Source organism: Necator americanus, chromosome I, assembly GCF_031761385.1.
Source record: "Necator americanus strain Aroian chromosome I, whole genome shotgun sequence".
In the NCBI taxonomy this organism is placed as follows: domain Eukaryota; kingdom Metazoa; phylum Nematoda; class Chromadorea; order Rhabditida; family Ancylostomatidae; genus Necator; species Necator americanus.
Window position 1 is genome coordinate 18,370,188 of NC_087371.1, and position 18,828 is coordinate 18,389,015.

At 38.3% G+C, this 18,828-nt stretch overlaps 1 protein-coding gene across 3 annotated transcripts; it reads left to right on the plus strand.

Moving 5' to 3' along the window:
* Window positions 1-15,369: 15,369 nt before the first annotated feature.
* RB195_006055 (uncharacterized protein) lies at window positions 15,370-18,742 on the plus strand (the record flags this gene model as incomplete). 3 transcript variants are annotated; one of them, XM_064178924.1, is made up of 11 exons in its annotated part: window positions 15,370-15,419; window positions 15,476-15,531; window positions 15,590-15,720; window positions 15,885-15,952; window positions 16,529-16,592; window positions 16,659-16,787; window positions 16,891-16,959; window positions 17,546-17,641; window positions 17,700-17,838; window positions 17,935-18,068; window positions 18,611-18,742. In XM_064178924.1, the coding sequence occupies 11 exons, from the start codon at window positions 15,370-15,372 to the stop codon at window positions 18,740-18,742; spliced, it is 1,068 nt and encodes a 355-aa protein (XP_064035924.1). The 3 variants fall into 3 exon arrangements, with proteins under 3 accessions (XP_064035924.1, XP_064035925.1, XP_013303528.2); XM_064178925.1 differs by having other exon boundaries at window positions 17,941-18,068; XM_013448074.2 differs by lacking the exon at window positions 15,370-15,419 and having other exon boundaries at window positions 15,517-15,720.
* Window positions 18,743-18,828: the final 86 nt, after the last annotated feature.

Here is an 18,828-nt window from a genome sequence, read left to right on the forward strand (position 1 = left end):
TTTATTTCATCGAAGACTCCAAAATGGCGTTTTTTGAGTGGAATTTTGCACCACTCACACTTTCTCGCCCAATTATACGTCGATTGGAAATTCTGACTACACTTTTCTGCATTTCTTTGGTGAGTTTCTGCGGAATTTCGCATAGTTAAACATAAATGCTATGGGATATTGCAGCAATGTGAAATATGTGATTGAAAAGAGGGTCCCACCCCATAGAAGGGAATGAAATTAATTAATTACTAATTGATATCGAATTTATTTGGATCTCTTCCGTTTTAGGTCCTTCCGTACGAAAACCATTGTTTAAATCATGCTACCTCTTGGTATCTAATAACTAGTTATGCCTCTTCGAGAAAGTTTGTTTCTTTTAGTTCCCAATTTGAACCTAAATCATTTTTTTAGGAAAAGAAAAGAAAAGTGGACTACAGTGTTTTTTAGCTGTCAGCAATTCCTTATTTAGTATTTACTCAATTTGTTTAGAATTTCATTAGGCTGCTTATCCTTTTTCCGTTTTCTTGTTCGGCCGTGGATTACAAGCTAAGCGAAGACTGAATTGTCATTAGTTATTGATTATGCACTTTTCAAGTTGTTGTGGCTATTTAAAGTTTGGCACATGTAGTGAAATAAATTCGAATTCGTGATGAAAATATTCCCCTTTACATTACTTAAAAACAGCTATATCACTCCCAGCGACTGCGAGGAGAGCTTACCACTAGATTATTGAAGCCCAATCCATACACCGTTCTACCGCCAAATCAATTTTGTCAGCATTCAAACGATCTCTGCTCCATCAGTCCATCTTATCAAAAAGTTGATGAGAGGTCACTTTTCCACCCGAGATCTTGCAACATCTGAGGTTGTGACCTTAGAGCAGGTAGCAAGATTCCCTGAATGATCTTTGGGCGCACACTCAGGTTAGGTTTCTTAACCTTCCAGTCTTAATTCGGCGTAAGTGTTCGTAAGAATGTTTCAACAGCTAACATTATCCTAACAAATATCCAGAAGTGTAAGTGGATAGTTTTTCCTCGAATGAAAAAAACCTCCGCACTATTTCTAATTTGACTTGTTTACTCTCCTTAGGTATGCATACTTCTGTTCCTACGGCAGCGGCTAACGATGTTACCGTACTGTGTGTTCTGAGATTCGGAGCAAAGACACAAAAAAGCGAAAACCAAAAATACTGTTCAAACAGAAATGTATGGAATCCAAGAAATGGTAGAATCCCGTGCTGAGGTATCGCAACCTCTAATTTTCCTGAAAATTGCGCTGAATATGACAAGAATTTAAGCGAGAGGCGATAAAAATAGATTTCAATTGGAATTTGCAAGCAATGAGAAGATGCAACCACAAAATATCAATTAAATGGAGTAGAAATTCTCGAAAAATTCTGGATTGACTTCGATATGTTCTCACATTAGCATCATGGAATGAACCACTGGCATGTATAAGATGGAACTTTTCAAGCGAAAAGAAATTGTAGAATTTTGACAAAATTTTGAACATATATACCAACATTTTTGGTGGGGAATGATCGATAAAATAGAGCTGAATGTACTATCTGATTTTGGATCTATTTGCATAACTTATAAATTTTTATTACTAATTTACAGCATTGCTTTATACAACGCCCTTCATTATTTCCAGAATGACGCAACCGCGCGCGCAAGCTTTGCGAATATTATTTTAAGGGACGGATTTACTCTTTATTTTGGGGAAACTTAATTTCCGTTCCGTAATGGAGTTTTGTACGACTAGAAAGAAATTTGACTTGCTTATTTGTTGTTTGTTTGTTCACCGAACGAAGGTAGATTGTAAGACACAGATCATAGCTTGTCCACCACGCGGAAAGAAATGGTATTTTTTGCAATTTCTTCAAAAACTGTTCTTTTTCTGACGGCTCTGACGAAGGCGATAACGCCGAAACGTTAACTGTTGTTTAATAAAGATGATCAGTACCAATCCTGGCTACAGCTCAAGAAAATCAATGAAAAACTACGTTTTTTTCTTCTTATCGTAAACGAGATGCTTCGAAGATGCCTCCTGTTCATCATTAGTGGTCGCCCTCTCTCTTTAGATTCCCAAGGCCGCGATCGGGTTCTGAAGCGCTAGTGGAGCATAGCGTTCCCCTAATTGGCACAATCTCCTAATTAGAGCACAAGAGCACTTGCGACCGACGCAGCGACGACTCTCGTGAAGAAAAACGATCCTCTCCACTGGCTATGATCTACCGGATACGTAACAGCATGTAATGCATGAGTCATGCATAAAAAACTAGAACATCCAACGTAAGTACGAGAAGTAGGAGCTTCACGAAGGTCATAAAGTGTCTGGAAGGTTTGTTTTCAAGTTGGGAAACGATAGCTTATATAACGTCTGGCACATTTATTCTTAAGAAGAAGACGCATCGAAAATACGTCGGTATAGGAGAAATAAAAGCAAAGAAGTCCATTTTGACTTCAAGGACAAATAGTAGGTTGGTGCTGAAATCCGAATTCGAGCAACTGTCATGCGAGCATTTTCGACATAAGCAACGCAGTCCGTCAAGAAGTCAAGAGCCATCCGTTCTAAGTGTAGTCCACAGAATTCCTAGAATGGAAGAACAGCTAATATGATTTTAAAAAATTGAGATTCACTAATTGTTGGCAAAAATTTCAGTCTAATTCACTTCCATTGCTTTCATTTCACACTTCATTTTTAAGAAAACTTGAAGCATTGGCGAGTCTCTAACATTCACAAAATGATGTACAGAAGTTAAAAGCATAAAAAAAACCGAAGTATCATACAATGGTAGTATATGCAATGTTTAAAATTACTGAATTGTTCGTTTCTATTGTTTCAAGCATCCGAAAAAATTAAAACAGAGAGATTTTTCGGACCCGCCTTTTGAAGGTCAGAACCTAGCCATAGTTCAAAACGTGAGACAGAAGTATTTTTCTTATTTCTTGCTACATTAGAATTTGCAAAGGCACTGAAGCTTGCTAAAGATCTAAAAAAGAAAACCAGAAGCTTTGGAAGTTTGGAAGGAAGCCTTAGCAGCGAACAATTCGACTTTAAACAGGTAACTAACTAAGCTACTCAGGCTTCCTTTTCTCAGAACTCAAAAAAAGAAATGAAGGGGGTGTAGTACTAATAGTACCACAGCCAGTGATTAAAGGAGGGCTTTTGAGAAAATCCAAATCCCTCCTGCTGAATTATTAGCAAGCAAACTCCGGGCTGGAGACGTAGTTAACATAGTCCATGGCCGAAGGATCCAATTGTTGTACTAGTTAGAACTCACTCCTTCTATCGCGTGAGTACTAACTAGCGCAGCAATTCCACTTCTCGTCAAATATTTAAGAGGAGAAAGAGGAAGATTTTCCTTTGAAAAAGTTTTTTCTTGGTTCCTGACTTAAAAACGTGGTATTTTATCATATAATTGTGTGCAGACCATATAAATTTTGTTTATAGTGAAGAACCCTAGGTGGTACTTTTTTAGAATTAACGAGAAGGAAATTCCATCCTTTGCGGAAGTTTCCAGTGAATAAAGACAGCTGCTGTTTTATAACTAAAACTAGAGAGAAAAAGTGAATTGCAACTCCATAATTTGAAGATTCCATAATTTTCTCAGTATCACAGTTGCATTCAGTTACCAAGACATCAAAAGGAGCTTACATTTTGATGGTAATCTCGAACACATTTTTGACAATATAGACGTCTGAATAACGCTCTGGATCAAATATTCTTTTTTGGCTTTTTATAGATGGTCCGGACCAAGGTAACAACTCAAAGCAGCTCACTCTCCTGTTTTCCTCATTTTCGTCGTCTCTGTTTCTGGCCTCAAAGGGCGAGTTTCATGTCAGCGCCGACTACGTGTAGTCATTTTAAGGTCTTTTATGGTAGCTTTCACGTAGTGAAATTCTTGGTGTTGCGATGTGTATTTACCTCAAGCCTTATGTCATAACTTTTTATAGATGGTCCGGACCAAGGTAACAACTCAAAGCAGCGTATCACAAAATTGGCAATGTTTTGATCTCTCGATAAATATAGGTACTAGTACTGCCATAGTTTCCGAAGATGAGAATAATCACGTTCAATTTTCCCTACTAATCCAGAAAGAGCGAGAGAAGCAGCCTCTTGTGACAAGTCTTCCCAACCGTGCAACTTATTACGGGCAACGGAACGATGGCAATCCGTACTGCATCTACGATGCGTCTATGATTTTGCGAGAGGAGTAGCTTCTGTTGGCGTTTTCGAGTTACACGTCACCTTTAAGGTGACAGCACATTCCTGATGAATATCTGAAGCGCTATCTGAAGCACGCAATAATCATTCACAAGGTTTAATCTCAGGAAGAATTCACAACGAAAGGCGGTGATTTTACGGTACGAAGAGGAATGAACGAGACGGGAGATCAGTTTCTACGAACGGTAATTGGTCTCTTTCACCTCAACTAGTAAAGCTCGAGTATTGTTGCATAATCAATCTGGTAAAAATAAGTGTGAAACGGCGGTTTTTATGCTTTCATAAAACCTAAGAACAGACGATCCCTCTCCGCTTACTATTAAAAATTATTCCATTACATATTTTATATATTATTTTATATTATATGTACATTATATTTCATTTATGTTTAGTTGTTTCTTTACACGTCCTTATATTATTTTAAAATAGGTCTTGTGCTGCATAGGTTTACAGTAATTATGTTTCGTTGGAATATCCCAGTATGGCAGCGAGCTGAACTCCAAAAATGAGCAAAACATTATTTGAAATATGATTTGCATTATTTAATGATTTACGTTTTATTAAACGAAAAGGAACATTTGAAATGGAAGGAAATATGGAAATTTTTCAGAATTCACCTCTAAGGTGAAACTGAAGCGCGCACTTGATGTTTAGAACGCAATTGTTTACTCAATAAGAAGATCGCTTGCTTGGAGAAAGACAATATTTCCTCCAAAAACGTCATTACTTGGGTCGGTTTGGTTCCCATAATTTATTTGCGAGGCACAAATAGCGAATTATCAGTTGTATCCGCCACAAAATTTATTGTGTTATATTTCCAGCACCATAACAATTGACAGCAATATTTTACTTATCGATCTAGGAAATTGACACTTTCGTTTCCATTTACAGGTCCAGGCGGTTGAATTCGAACCAATAATATCTTCGTGTCCAGTGGTCGTGATCAAAATATTAATGCCGCAAAACCCCACGCTACGAAGTTTCCTCAATACTGTGGTGGGAAATCGTAAGTGGTATTCTTCAGTGAGCAAGAAAAGCCTGTCTGTCATGTTCGTCAAGTTACGTCGAAGAAAATAAAGAGGAAGCAATCTTTAAGTAACTTTTTCTCTTTCTTTTCCTTCTCTCCCTCTCTTTCACTCTCTCTCGACCATGCAAAAGTACTGGTTCCTCCAAAATAAACCCGAAATGCTTTTTTTCAAACAGGATCAGCTAAAATGCAACTACAGCACGTCTAAAAGATCCCTCGATGGGTCTCTTCTACATTAAAGTTCCTGCATTAATTCCGTGAAGCACAAAATCCTATGATTCTCTTACTTTTACCCCCTTCGTGGATCAGAGCGTCAAACCTCATTCTTCGACGAAGTTCTCGTTGAGCTGAACACAACAACGATAAGCGTTTCGGCGTACACAATTATCGGTTTGTTGGTTTAATTTGCCTGTTGCCTTCGTCAATGCAAAAACATTTGAAATACGAAACATCTATTCGTCACGATAGCATGAGATCCACTACGCGGAGTTGATTCTCAGATAACAAAAGGAATAAAAGTCCTCGATAACAGTTACATATATTCAGCTCTAACTGACGAATGAAAAGGAAAAGTCCTGGTTTGTGATATTAACAACTATCTTCTTCCTGCTAGGCTGAGGATTTTGGCGAGGTTTATGGGAGTACGCTACGTTTTGGGGCAGACACAGTCCTGTGCATCCCCAACACCAACAGCATTCGAAACAAGTCACGGACATATCAATCTATTTGGAATTTCCTGCAAACTTTAGTCTAGCCTAAGTGAAAAGTTTCCTGCATCTATAACCACTACCTTCTGAAGGCGACACCCTGACAGAGGAGGTGAATTTTTCTAAATTCGGCAAGATTTTCGATGATGCATATTACATCACACACAATCACGTTTGTGCCACACAAAATTCTCATTCGACTAGTCGCACTTACACTTCTTTATCGAGAACTCATGAAAATTCGAACCATAAATTAGAATTTTACCTATAGTTTACAAATACAAGTTCGTTTTCTGTCTCCTTAAAGAAATTGCAATTCTTCTACAAAACCACAACATGGAAGCAATTACTCCTTTTTTAATTTTCCACATACTTCCACTCACCTTTTTTCGAAGTTGAAAGGAATTTCAGGTAAATTTCATACTCGATTTTCTTATGCACCGCTTATTTTTGATCTTCGTACACAATATCCATATGAAAGCTATTTTTCGACATGGCACATTTTGCATAGCAATTCTAAATAAACAGGAAGCAAGGATAGAAATTTGCATGTTAGTCCAAAAAATGCGTGGTTTCTTCGAGTGAGCACTCTTTCTTGGGAGGAACACGGATCAGGAAAGGACGAGATCAAATAGTAATGAGAGGACGCAACCTTTTTTCTATTTCAAATTCTTCATCTTGTAAATCGTAGTCGTATAAACAATTGTTTACGTCAGTATAGATGACGAACTTAACAGCTAGGGAAAGCACAATTTTCATCACATAGTACCTTAACCCTTTGCTTCTGAATTCTGTCACAAATATCCACTAATTGGTCAACGAGTGCCACCAAAAGGCACTTAAATCAAAAAACAAATCCATGTTCTCGAAAAATTATGAAAAGGAAGGACGAGGAAATCAACTTGCATCAACAAATGCAACAGGAGCTGGGAAGAGATTTTCGACAAAACCAAATTCGTTTTGCTCTCTTAAGTTGAAGAATTTTAGCCTACGGAATTAACAAAAATTTTTATCTACTAATTTACCAAAGATACTTTATCGTGTTTCTTAAGCATACTGTAGCACGAATTAATGCAATTTGTTACAGTTATAAGTTTTCCATCAAAATTCGGCCATAGTCTCTTCGGAAAAGTCTCCAAAAAAAGTAAAGTACTAATCCCTAACCATCAGTTTGGCGTTCGCTTAAAGCTTAGCGTTAGAAACTCAGGATCTCATGTTTTTCTTTACCAGCAAAATATGTGACGAGAAAAAGAGAATGAGAAGACTATCACACGGAAGGGAATGGTACAGATTTCAAAGGATGCTAGTTGGAACCTTGAGTAGCTTTGTAAAGAATGATTCTCAAGCGAAAATTTAGGGAATTCGCAAACCCTTTAATAGAAAAAAGACAAGAGGAACAAATGTGTACAAACCAGATTTTCAATAAATAAGGATAATACTGTTTTGTAGTAGTGTGCCTACAAGGTTTTTTAGTTGGAACTTTTATTTGCCTGACGTTTTGGCTCTTTCGCCATCTTCGGAGGCCTAAACAGAGGTTGATTGAAACAAAGTTACGTTTATACCGTCAAGTGCCACACTACCTTAGGATACTGTTTCATCAATCGTTCAGAGTAGTGAGAACAGAACCCATATACATTGATAATAGTCTTACGTATTGTTCCACCGAATGTGATGCGGCTAGAAGTAGTAAATAAAAGACGGCAAAGAAGACGTTGGAGGCGTTTTGGATTCTTAAAAGAAACCCTTCAATGAATAATAGGATTGAATACTTGTCGACAACAAATGAGTTCTTGCCACTTGTACCGCTCTGTGACCTATAACCGCCTGATATTCCGTGTGTAGATCAAATCATCTATATTGTCGCTGGTGATCTACACGCAGCAATACTCATTCGCTGGTACTCTGAGTGACAAGTGCAACCAGCCGCGCCACATCCGGTGGAGCAATACGTAAGACCATTTTCAATGTAGACGGGTTTCTGTTTTCACTACCCTGAACGATCATCTAAACACTGACCCAGGGTAGTGTGACACTTGGCAGGATAAACGTAGCGTTGCTCCAGTCATCTTCTATTTAGGCCTCTGAAGACGGCGAAAAAGCTGAAACCTCAGGCAAATAAAGGTTCCATCTAAAAACCTCGCAGGCACACTACCATAAAACAGACAGAATATGCCGAGGTTTCAAGACAAGAGAACGTTTCGACTGAAGATAATACTAGTATACTTGAGAACTGAGCCCTCAAGTGTACAGCAATTCAAAATGTCCATAAAATTCTCAAGGACTGAACGAGAAAAAATGAAACTCATGATTCACAGCTGTGTTGGGTACTTAGGGAACTGGCACAGTCCTGCATATTCCCAATTTCAACATTACTAGTAGATCTATAACGATCCAGAAGGAAACAAACAGCATCCGGAACTAGTCAAGGATCCCTCAAATATAATTAAAAGCTACTGCAAGCATTAGTTTAACGTTAGTTAAAGTCCTATAAAAAGCTGCAGTCTGAGTAAACGAATTTTTTCGAATTTATGAGATTTTCCATGTAATATGTATATTACATGATATACATATGTAATATGGAAAATATTAATAAATATATTACGGCATAGATCTAGTGCAAATTCCAGTGGTTTGAATGAGATTTGTTGCGGTGCTCAATGGTTACCGCATGGCCATGAACAACATAGTCTTTGGATCCATAAGTGTGTGTCCTTGCTCTGCTCTGGCCAACGTTCCATAAGCTCAGAGCAGAAGAAAAAGCATTAAGGTCCGGGCTATTGCCGAAATATATGAAAGCAAAAATAATCTTCTTCATATATATATATATATATATATATATATATATATATATATATATATATATATATATATCATTGACATTGTTTTCTCATAGCCTCTAATTTGGTTGATACTTCTTTTTAAATTGCTACTCAGCTTCTACGAATTTTATCACAAGGGATATCGTACAATCATGCTACTTCCTACAGCAAACCTGCATTTCTCAAGTTTCTTCCCGTCTGACTCCAAATTCAGAAAAGAAAATATTGTAACGTTGTGCGTTGCGAAATAGCGCTATAAAATAAACCCGTAAAATTTCTCTATGGTGATAAAAGGAAGGAAATTCAGATATTGCACAAAATAGCACTTCGCAATGTTTCAAAAAGGCTAACACATGCATCACAGATTCCTACCTTCATCCACGCTGCTATAGCATTAAAGAAGAGCAACTGAAAGCAAGGGCGAATTCCTACGCAAGAAGATTGCGAATCTTTTTCTCACTTCTTCATGAAAAATTTGAGGCATTCTAAATCAAAGCGGCAGACAAAGTGGACTGAATCTTGCGATAGACAGCAACCCATCACTTTTTAGAACACCGCACCCAAATCATATTGAGATAAAGTGCACTGTGCACAAATTCATTTCCATCAGTGCTGCGCAGGTTTGAGGAAAAAGCGACACATCTCTAGAAGTATTTACAAAGCACTGCTAAAAATGTCAAAGCATGCGAATGATGGCGTTATAGCTATTTTTATTAGACAGATATGTTTCTGGTGGTAAATGTGGGTCTCAAAAAAGTCCTAGAAAGAATGAGGTTGATATTTCGCAGAAGCTTCTAAGGTTAGGCTCACCTAATGATTTCGCAACTGCTGAACAGAAAAACCAGAGAAAGAAATACGACTGAGGCAAGAAAAAATGTGTTGTGCAAGCTAAAGATACTGCATTTCCGGAAAATTCAATAGTGTAGGAAATTAGACGCAAAGCGAACAACTCGATCTGAAAATGGAAGAAGTACGAAGTTACAGAATCGGATGTTCTGGAAATATTCTGGAATCCAGTTGAGATCTATTAAACAACCTTATAACCTAACAAAACTAAATATTGTATTTACGTTTCTTGGAAGCGAAGGACTTTCTCAATAATAAATAATTCCACACCTTCAGGTGTTCAGACCAAGATCTGAACTAAGCCAGGAGTTTAGGTTTAGCTTTAGATTTTAGAAAAACACAGTTACGTATCTGTATGTTTCACAGCCTAAATGAAAGGTTCATTTTAAATTAATATTTGTGCCCCTACACCAACCAATAGTTAGGAAAAGTCATTGTGGACATAATTTCCCTTAAAGGCATCACCCCACGAATCTGAGGTGGTGCAGATTTCAGGTGGAGTATTCGTAAACGGGATGGGAAACTACGGAGAGGGAGGTGATTCCGTCCATTTCTTCCTAATTGCCGTAAAAAACGGCCCGGAAGATGCGGCGTCGCACAAGACTGGCGCGCTCCAATCGAACCTTTTGTACAAAATAGTGCGCCAAAACGAATGAAGCCGTATCTTCCGGGCCGTTTTTCACGGCAATTAAGAAGAAATGGACGGAATCACCCCCCTCTCCATAGTCTCCCATCCCGTATACGAATGCTCCACCTGAAATCCGTACCACCTCAGATTCGTGGGAGGATGCCTTTAAGAAGGCGACTATTCGCTTGCGCCACAAGCTCCAAAAAAAAATTCCTAACAAGATTGTATCAGCTGGAAGACGCTGTCCTAGGAAACTTGAGAAAAGAAACACAAATGTGTTTAAATTATTTCAACAATGGAATAACAGCAAAGCGTTAAGCATTCGGTACCGCACTACTTCTCTTTTATTACAGCAGTTTTTCCTAAATTTTATTTCCCATTATTTATTTTTCAATGGATTGTAGAAGTTTGCATGTGTTTGCCCCGAGAATCTCTCCTTTAGAGGTGGGTCGAGGCGATGAACTTACGACCATCCAAATAATGCTGTTCGTAAGGAACTAATATCCGTCTTATAGTGGCCTAACGGATGTGAAAAGGAAACGAAATGTTCATCATTTTCACGAGTCTACGGAAACGTGCTGAATAGAAGTAACATGTCGGCGATGAACACAAATGACAGTGATTGATGAGATGACTATTCTTCCTGTGGGCTCGGCGAAAGAGGAATAGAATCCTGCCGAGGAATTGAAATCCGTTCACATGTCAGTGCAGCAATGGGGGAAATAGTGGAAAAAGAAATGAAAAGCATAATTCAAGTAGAACCGCAATTACATGCATTTTGTGATATTTTTAGGTGTGGAATTCCATTCCTACTGTTATAAGGTACTACGCGGCGAACAAAATTGGATTTGTAGTTCTCATGGGGCCGCCGAATCCAAATGCTACCTGCTTCGGGTAGCCGAGCTTCTACTAAATACAACCAGGCGTTTGAGTGTACGCTCTGGGCATGCACGAGCAGTATTACTTGCACGGTCATACGGCGGAAGTTATCCAGATATTGCAAAAAGGTGCTTCCATCAGGCACATGCCAATGTCCAACTCAAATAGGTCAAATACCTAAAGGGAGCGTGGAATCGTTGCGCTAAATTGGCATGGTCGACTTGAAAGTGCTCAGATCGGTCGGGTCGGTAAGCAGTTCACGCACGACGCCTATTCTCACAGACAATGGAACAGGGACGAATGTACGGATCCTGTGCGAGCTGAATGTAGATCGGAAATTTTGGGTAGAACCATATTTGAGGACGACACATCCAGACGGAAATGCGGTTAACCGTGCAAGGCGATAACATTAGGGTACCGATTTAGTACGTAGTCCTCATAGCATTGTTGTGGGTCGTGTACGGAACATGATTTGCTTGCGATTAAGCTCGTTCAATCGTGTAATAAGTGCTGAGAGCAAGCGACGGAAAACACTTTTTTATTGTTGGAGAGAGGATGGAAAGTAACATTAAGCACAGAGTTTGCGTGTTTTCGGCGTTACTAACATCGAGATAACAAAGCATTGGTAGTAACTCTTCCATCCAAGCGGAAAACACAGAAAATACAGCATACACTAAGGGAATTTATGGCGAATTTACAAAGTTGTGTTCGAAAAAAAAATAAGGTAAAAGTAAAGGAAGCACCACGGGAGAGGCAGGAAATGTCTTAAAGCTGGATCAAAATGTGGGTGGACAGTATACCTCGGTAATCCACACCTTCCTTATTATAGAAACTTCTCTTTTGATTCCTTAGTTTTTCTAGCACCACGTTATGGTCAATGTGATTGCCTGCAAATTTGCCAGATCTTAATTTTTTCTCTATAACTTAACTCTCAGAGAAAAGGAGATGTGCTTCCCAGCTGAGAAATTTTCAACAAGTGGTCTTTGCTCAGGAATAAGTTGTCGTGCTACTATTTTGTAAACATCCCTTTTCCTCATTGGATCTCACAATAGAATGGCGTTGCTCGTGCATTTTAGATCAGTATGTGATGACATGATAGTATAGCATCAAAGTTTCTACTGTGTTTCCTAAAAACATTCCTTTTTCAGAGAAGTTTGTACCCTTAGTAAAAGATAATTAAGAGAAATTGCACCTAAGATCTAGTACTAATCCATCGTCGCTTAGAAGCGTATAAAAAGCTATTAGAATAAATTCTTTCCCTTCAACAACTTCTTTTACAGAGAAAAAAGCGATGTAAACCTATTACTCCTTTTTGATAAGTGACCCATACCACTCTCTAAATGTTGTAGAAAATTTACAAGTAAGAAACACAAGGAGGAATTAGCTTGACTTTGACTTCGAGTTTTTTAAAAATTTTTCCAGAATAAGAATGAAGCAACAGAAAGAGATCTTCAAGAAAAAATATACTTCTATACATCTAGCACGTTCTTGTACATTGGTATTGATAGTAGTACTGGTTATCCTAAATTGACCGACATGTGCCAACGCTCACTACAACAACGTCTGATCCTTCCTTTCCGAGTTTCAGACGAAGGCAAAAATTTTTGCACCATAAGTTGTCTTCACCTTTTGCTCCTTGTCATTATAACGAAATCCATAGCCGGAAGTGTAGCTCCAATTCCACTCTACTACCGTTTAACTTCCTATTCATCCACAAAACACTGTTTAGTACTTACTAAAACTCATTTTACTTCTGCTAAGTTGAATTTTGGAGTAGAATTGATTAGAGTGAAATACTAACAAACAAGCTTCTACGTTCAAATGAAAAATTGCGACGAACTCAGAAATGAAATCTTTTCGAAAAAAAAATGGGATCTTCCTCAGACTCTGAGTGCCGTAGAGTATATGCGGACTCAGCAAATATTCTTCTAACTTTATTCCTGTTCATGTTAGTCAGAGGTCTGCGAAGCTGATCACATCATTGTTTTTTAGATGTTTTATGACTCAACAGTTATGTGATGACGAATATTTTCCCGAATAGTTCTGTTTTTACACTGCCTACGCTAAACGAAGCTACTCAAAGGAAGAAAATATTTATAGACGAGTGATATTCTGCCCAGAATATTACTTGTTATGACTCGAGGATTGTGGTGCTTTACTCTAAGGGAAATCCCGAGAGTTACAAAAAATCAAGATGTCGATCAATCCAACATCAATAATAGGTCACGATTTCATATCTTGAAGTTTCGAAGGCACTGCATCACCTGAGACTAGAAAGCATACACACCTCTACAATATCTACATATGACTCATTAGAGTCATCGTTGGTACAGATTCGAAATAACAACACAGAGAAGGGAATAAAAAAAATAAATAAATAAAATAAAATAAAGGAGATCTTCTCAACCACTTCGCTGAACTTCTCTCAACTCTTTTTTCTTCCCAATAAACGCGAATTGAAGGCCAAAACCAATAGAAGGTACAGACGAAAATGTTTCCCTAATTCTCCGCTATTAGACAAAACGTCTCAGAAAATCTCAGGCTTCTTCCATTCCCTTTATCGTCCACATTTCTAGAATCTAGCCAAGGTTAAAAAAAACAGTGATCATTAAACAACTCAGGTACGAAGTATGGTTATAATGAAAACGGCAGCAGGAAAGCTCTAAACTCTTTGATTCATAATATCTTGACTCAACGGTCCATAAAAATTTCTTATTGATACTAACGAGAGTCGACTGGACATTTGTTTTTCCTATGAGGTCCGTGACACAATGTTACCACGCTCACCCAAAGCCAACCACCTTTGCTTCTGATATTCACGGTCAAAATACATATCTTAGGTTGTTCTATAGGTTTCTTCCCACTATATTAAACTTTTTAGCTCATGAACGCTCATAAACGTTCATGTTCTGGGCCAAAAGAATCGAAGATCTACCTGAGAAACAGACAAAGGTTATCTTTCTTGCTGATAAAAAGGTGAAATGTCAACAAAAGGTTCGAAAAAAATTTATGCAACTATCTAGTAACATCAACTCAACGGTTACACCACCAGAAGCAGTTTAATAATTCGACAGAGTTCAAGCATCGACAGCCTGAAAACTCTCCAGAAATTCACTAGAAGTTTCATTCGTTTCCAAAGGGCTTTGAAACTATGGGAATGGTTCCATTTGGAGCAGTTATTTCTGGAATTTAATGACAATCTTAAGAAGGTTTTCCTATGTTACCACGCAAACAATATGGAAGATTGACTGCTGTGGCTCGTCGAAATCAGTTTTGGGTAATGACAAGGAACCCCTGGGGATCACTAAAATACGCCAATGAGGTGCCGTTGGTTGCCCGCACAAACGCTCCGCTGTCTCTCTGAAGGGAAACCACCCAAAACGAGGGATTTCCCGTTAGCTCATCTGATCCTAAAGAACTACAAACATCCAGGGAAGAGTGTGATGCGGAATTAGCATGAAATAAAACCATAAACTTTTACTTTTTATCTATAATGAAGAGATAAGACACAGGGCTCACATGACAAATTACGATTTTAAAGTCTATTCTGATAGAAATTTTCGCCATGTACTATCCTAATCCACAGGTGTTCTTGGTATCGAGTTTTATGAAAAAAATCAGCATTTCATGCTTCTTGAATGAAATTTCACTGGAATTTGCTCGTTTGAGTCACCTACAGGAATTTTCTATCTTTTGTTCCAGTTGAAACGACTGCGTATTACGGCAGTGACGCTTATATTTACGAACAGAAAATAGTCCTCATAAAATCAGTAGAACTTTTAGATTATTTTTTTGTCGCTTCCTGTAGAAAATCGCTGAGCTTTCAGCCCTTCTTTACCTTAAGATGCCGAGATTTCCTCCAATAGACATGTTAGCGCTGTAATTATCCCATAGAGGTATTTCTCTGCAACTTTCCATCTTTCACAAGTATAGGAAGAAAAATTAACCACAATAGGAAATCAGAATATCAAAAACAGCTAAAAATTATCACGGTTGAGAGACTTCTGTTTCGTAGAATAGGTAGATTTAACTATTGCGGAGATGTTGATCCCAATACGTAGGGTATTTGTAGCAGCACTTCTTCTCGAAAGTAAGGATTGTGAAAGATAATTGAGCTACAAGACTAAGATCCTAAAAAACCCACCCACAAAATCCAGGCAAGCTCAAAATCAAAACATATAAAATGTAGCAAATATGTCTTCATCCCCGTAGAAATCAACCAAGTGTCGAAATGGAAACAACATGGGGAAGCGAAGGTTGATCATTTTTACTCGGAACACTCAAAGAAAACAGTGAGTTCGTCGTGCTTTTCGAGTACAGAACAAACTTCCAAGACGGCTGTTTACAGTACTCTGACCTTAGCTTTCGTCGTTTCGAAGTTTCGAGGCAATGACGAAGGAGAAGGTCACGAAGCAGACAATCTTCAATGGTAAAATGGATAAAATCCAGGAAAATAGTGCAGAAAAAAGGCAGGAGAGGAGCGGAGAAAAGAAGCGGGAGAAAAGTGCGGAAAAAAGTCAGGAAAAGACTCCTGAAAAAACGGACAAATCACCAGACAAGGGTGCTAGCAAGTCGCCAGACAAGCCGTCCTTGGTCATTCTTTGATTATTTACCTTCAAAAACTAAACTCACAGAGATTCTTAAACAGAATGGAGAAGAGTTGCTTAAAAACGAAAGGTAGTAGGATGTAAATTTCTGAGCCTCAACCAACTGCTTCGAGTACAGTTGAAATTTATCTTCTGAAGAAAGCTTTACAGGAGGTGGAAAGAACCATAAGAACAAGATCCATCTTATCAAAAATTTCACCCAGTACATTTTCCTCGCTGTGAGTTATTCTCATATTTACAGTTGTCCGCATGTCTATTCAGGTGTACAATCCAAGGGTTCGAGATACTATTGCATTGCATTATTATTTAAAAAGTGGAGGAAGTTTATTTTCAAAAGTCTCGATTGTGGTTAGAGGCATTAATAGTGTTTTAAGCCACGTCAGCAATGAAGTCGTTATCGTCAGGCACGACTTCATTGCTGACGTATCCTTCACGACAACGACTTCACTTCTGACTAACCACACCGGAGAAATCGGCCCGATCGACACGCCGGTAGTCAATACTTACGAACTGTCGCTATCACCGCCAGCACCCGACAACAGCGCAGAATTCGCACGTGGCGAAGGTCCCGCGACGTCAGATCAGGACTTGTACGAACGCCGACATGTTCTACAAAGTTCTTACTTGTTTGAGAGACATCAGGTAAGAAGGTTGCAGGTAAGATCATGTTAGAACATGTAAGCCTGCAAGCAAGTCACCATCTGAGGTTGCGGAGCTTCCGCAAGGTGCGAATTCTATTCTTCCCGCAATCGCTGGGTTCAACTCCACTGATTCTAATTACTCGGCAAATGCAGGGCAAACCAAATGATTCCTGGCTTTGGTGCTACGGGCAAAGGTGTGGTGCAAGCACCGGTACCCGTGAGTCATGTTGAGCACGACCTTTTTGAATTTATTCCTCTTAGAAATCAGAGCAACCCTTTCTAGGTGGAATCGAAACGGGTACAAAATGTGAAGAGATTTTTCTTTCGAGTCAAAGAAAGCATTGGTTTAGTGGAGAAGACAGAAGTTTCTAAAGCGTTCACCGATTCTTTGGCTCATCTTGATAAGTACAAGGTTTGCTATTATCTCGAAAGAAAGTAACTTCCAGTAATTCTTGAAGCAGTGACCGAGTTTTTAAGCAAATACATGGTTTTTTGTCCAAGAGTTGAATTTCCAGTTGTGTCTTGACATTCTTGCCGATGCTGTATCTGGGGCAATACAGGAGAATCCCTCATACCGCAAAGAAGTGAGCAAAAGTTTATGGAAAGTTTAAACATCGTAAAGAGGGTGACAAGAATGCCTTAAAAATAAGCGGCAACAACAGATAAGTGCAAGTGTGAGATTATAGAATGTAAATGCGAATGGAATGATAAAAACAAGGTTTTTGGCTAGTAGACAAAGTCAAACGTTTTCAATTATGTATTGCCATCACTGCTCCCGGTCCACTATAATATTCAGTAAATTAAATTAAGCCAGATCTCAACCAAATTTAAAAAAGGAATTGATTTGACTTTTATCACCGAATTAACCTTAAAAAAGAAAAAACAAAAAGCAGTTTCTACTTCTGTGAATTAAATCAAAGCAAAACATTTTATCTATGATGATATGACCATAAGCCCCTCTCAAAACATAAAGTCCTGCAAATTGTGGCACTGACAGGCAGTCTGATACTTGAATGCCTTTAACAACTTCCGTTCCACTGATTGCTTAGTTGGACTCTTAACGGGAAATGCAAAAATGTAGGCAATTTATCTTTTACAAAAGTTGAGCTCCAACCAGGACACCAATATTGAACGTGTAGTTCACCACCAAATCACATTTCTTTTCTCAAGGATTTTAAAATGGAGTTGATTCCACCACCAAACGAAGAGGAGAATGAAAAGGTAGCTAACGCTCTGGATAATTCCCCCGGATTAGAGGACTACAAGGTTTTTTCTTTATTTTGCGTTTGCGATGTCAAATCAATTTTACTGGATTCTTTTTTAGAATCAAAAAGCACAAATAGATTCATTTTTAAAACAAGGCAGAGAACATCGCGAATATATTCGACGAGCACGACGTTCACTGCATAACATACGCACATTTATTCAATATAACTACTGGGTTATAGGAGAGCAACGAACAGGTAATTTCTATTCAAAAGTTCTCTTCAGTGCAAATACGACTATTTGTTAATCAGACTTTTACAATCATAGAATGGCCCAGAATATATCCTTTAAAGAATTAGATACACTACGAAGAGATATGGATTTCGCAAAGTCCGAACTAAAAGCAGCAAAAGATGCACAACTGATCGCTCTCAAGAATCAGATCTATCAAGTAGCAGTGAATGCATTCGAAGAAAAGCTAAAGAAGGTAGGAAAAGAACTTTAAAAGATAGCTAATAAGAAGTTAGAAAGAATTACTTCTTTGCTCAAAGCAGTTACAGATATTTGCTGCTGGTAGGCTTTCAGAGTGATACCACTTTCCTCAAAACAAAAAAGAGTCATGCTCCAGCACAGTGTTTTGTATGGAGGCTAGGCTTGTTAAAGAAAGAACAGGCTCCTCAATAACAGTCCAAGCAATACCAATACGTGGAAAAACTCCAACTTTATTTATAATTTAATTTAATTCCTTAAATGCCATTCCAAAGCAAATGCAGGATAAAGCAATTGAGCGATCACATATCAAGGGTCTAACATACTAAAAGTTAAAACTAAAACAACTCTAAATAATAAGAAATAAAACACACAAATAGAGGAAAGCAGATGGCCAAAGAATTTTTTTAAATTCAAAACAACCTGTTCTTGACAGCAATGGTCGTACCTTCAAAAAAAGGAATTCATGGCAAAGTCAATGATTCCTTCATTAAATTTCAACCCTGAGCAGTAAATAACTAACAGAGATGAATAATTTAGGTGACAGGGCTGCTCGATGAGCTTCCACGGCATAAGGAATCTCATATAGCAGATCTTGTAGAATGGGCAAATTGCACAAAACTATACCATGAGCGAATGGCACACATTCTGGAGGAGTACGAAAAGAGCTAATTAATTGCTCGAATCAAACACTACTATAGATTTAAAACGCTACAAATGTGTTTTTGTGGAGATATTGTACTAGCTATAAATAGAAC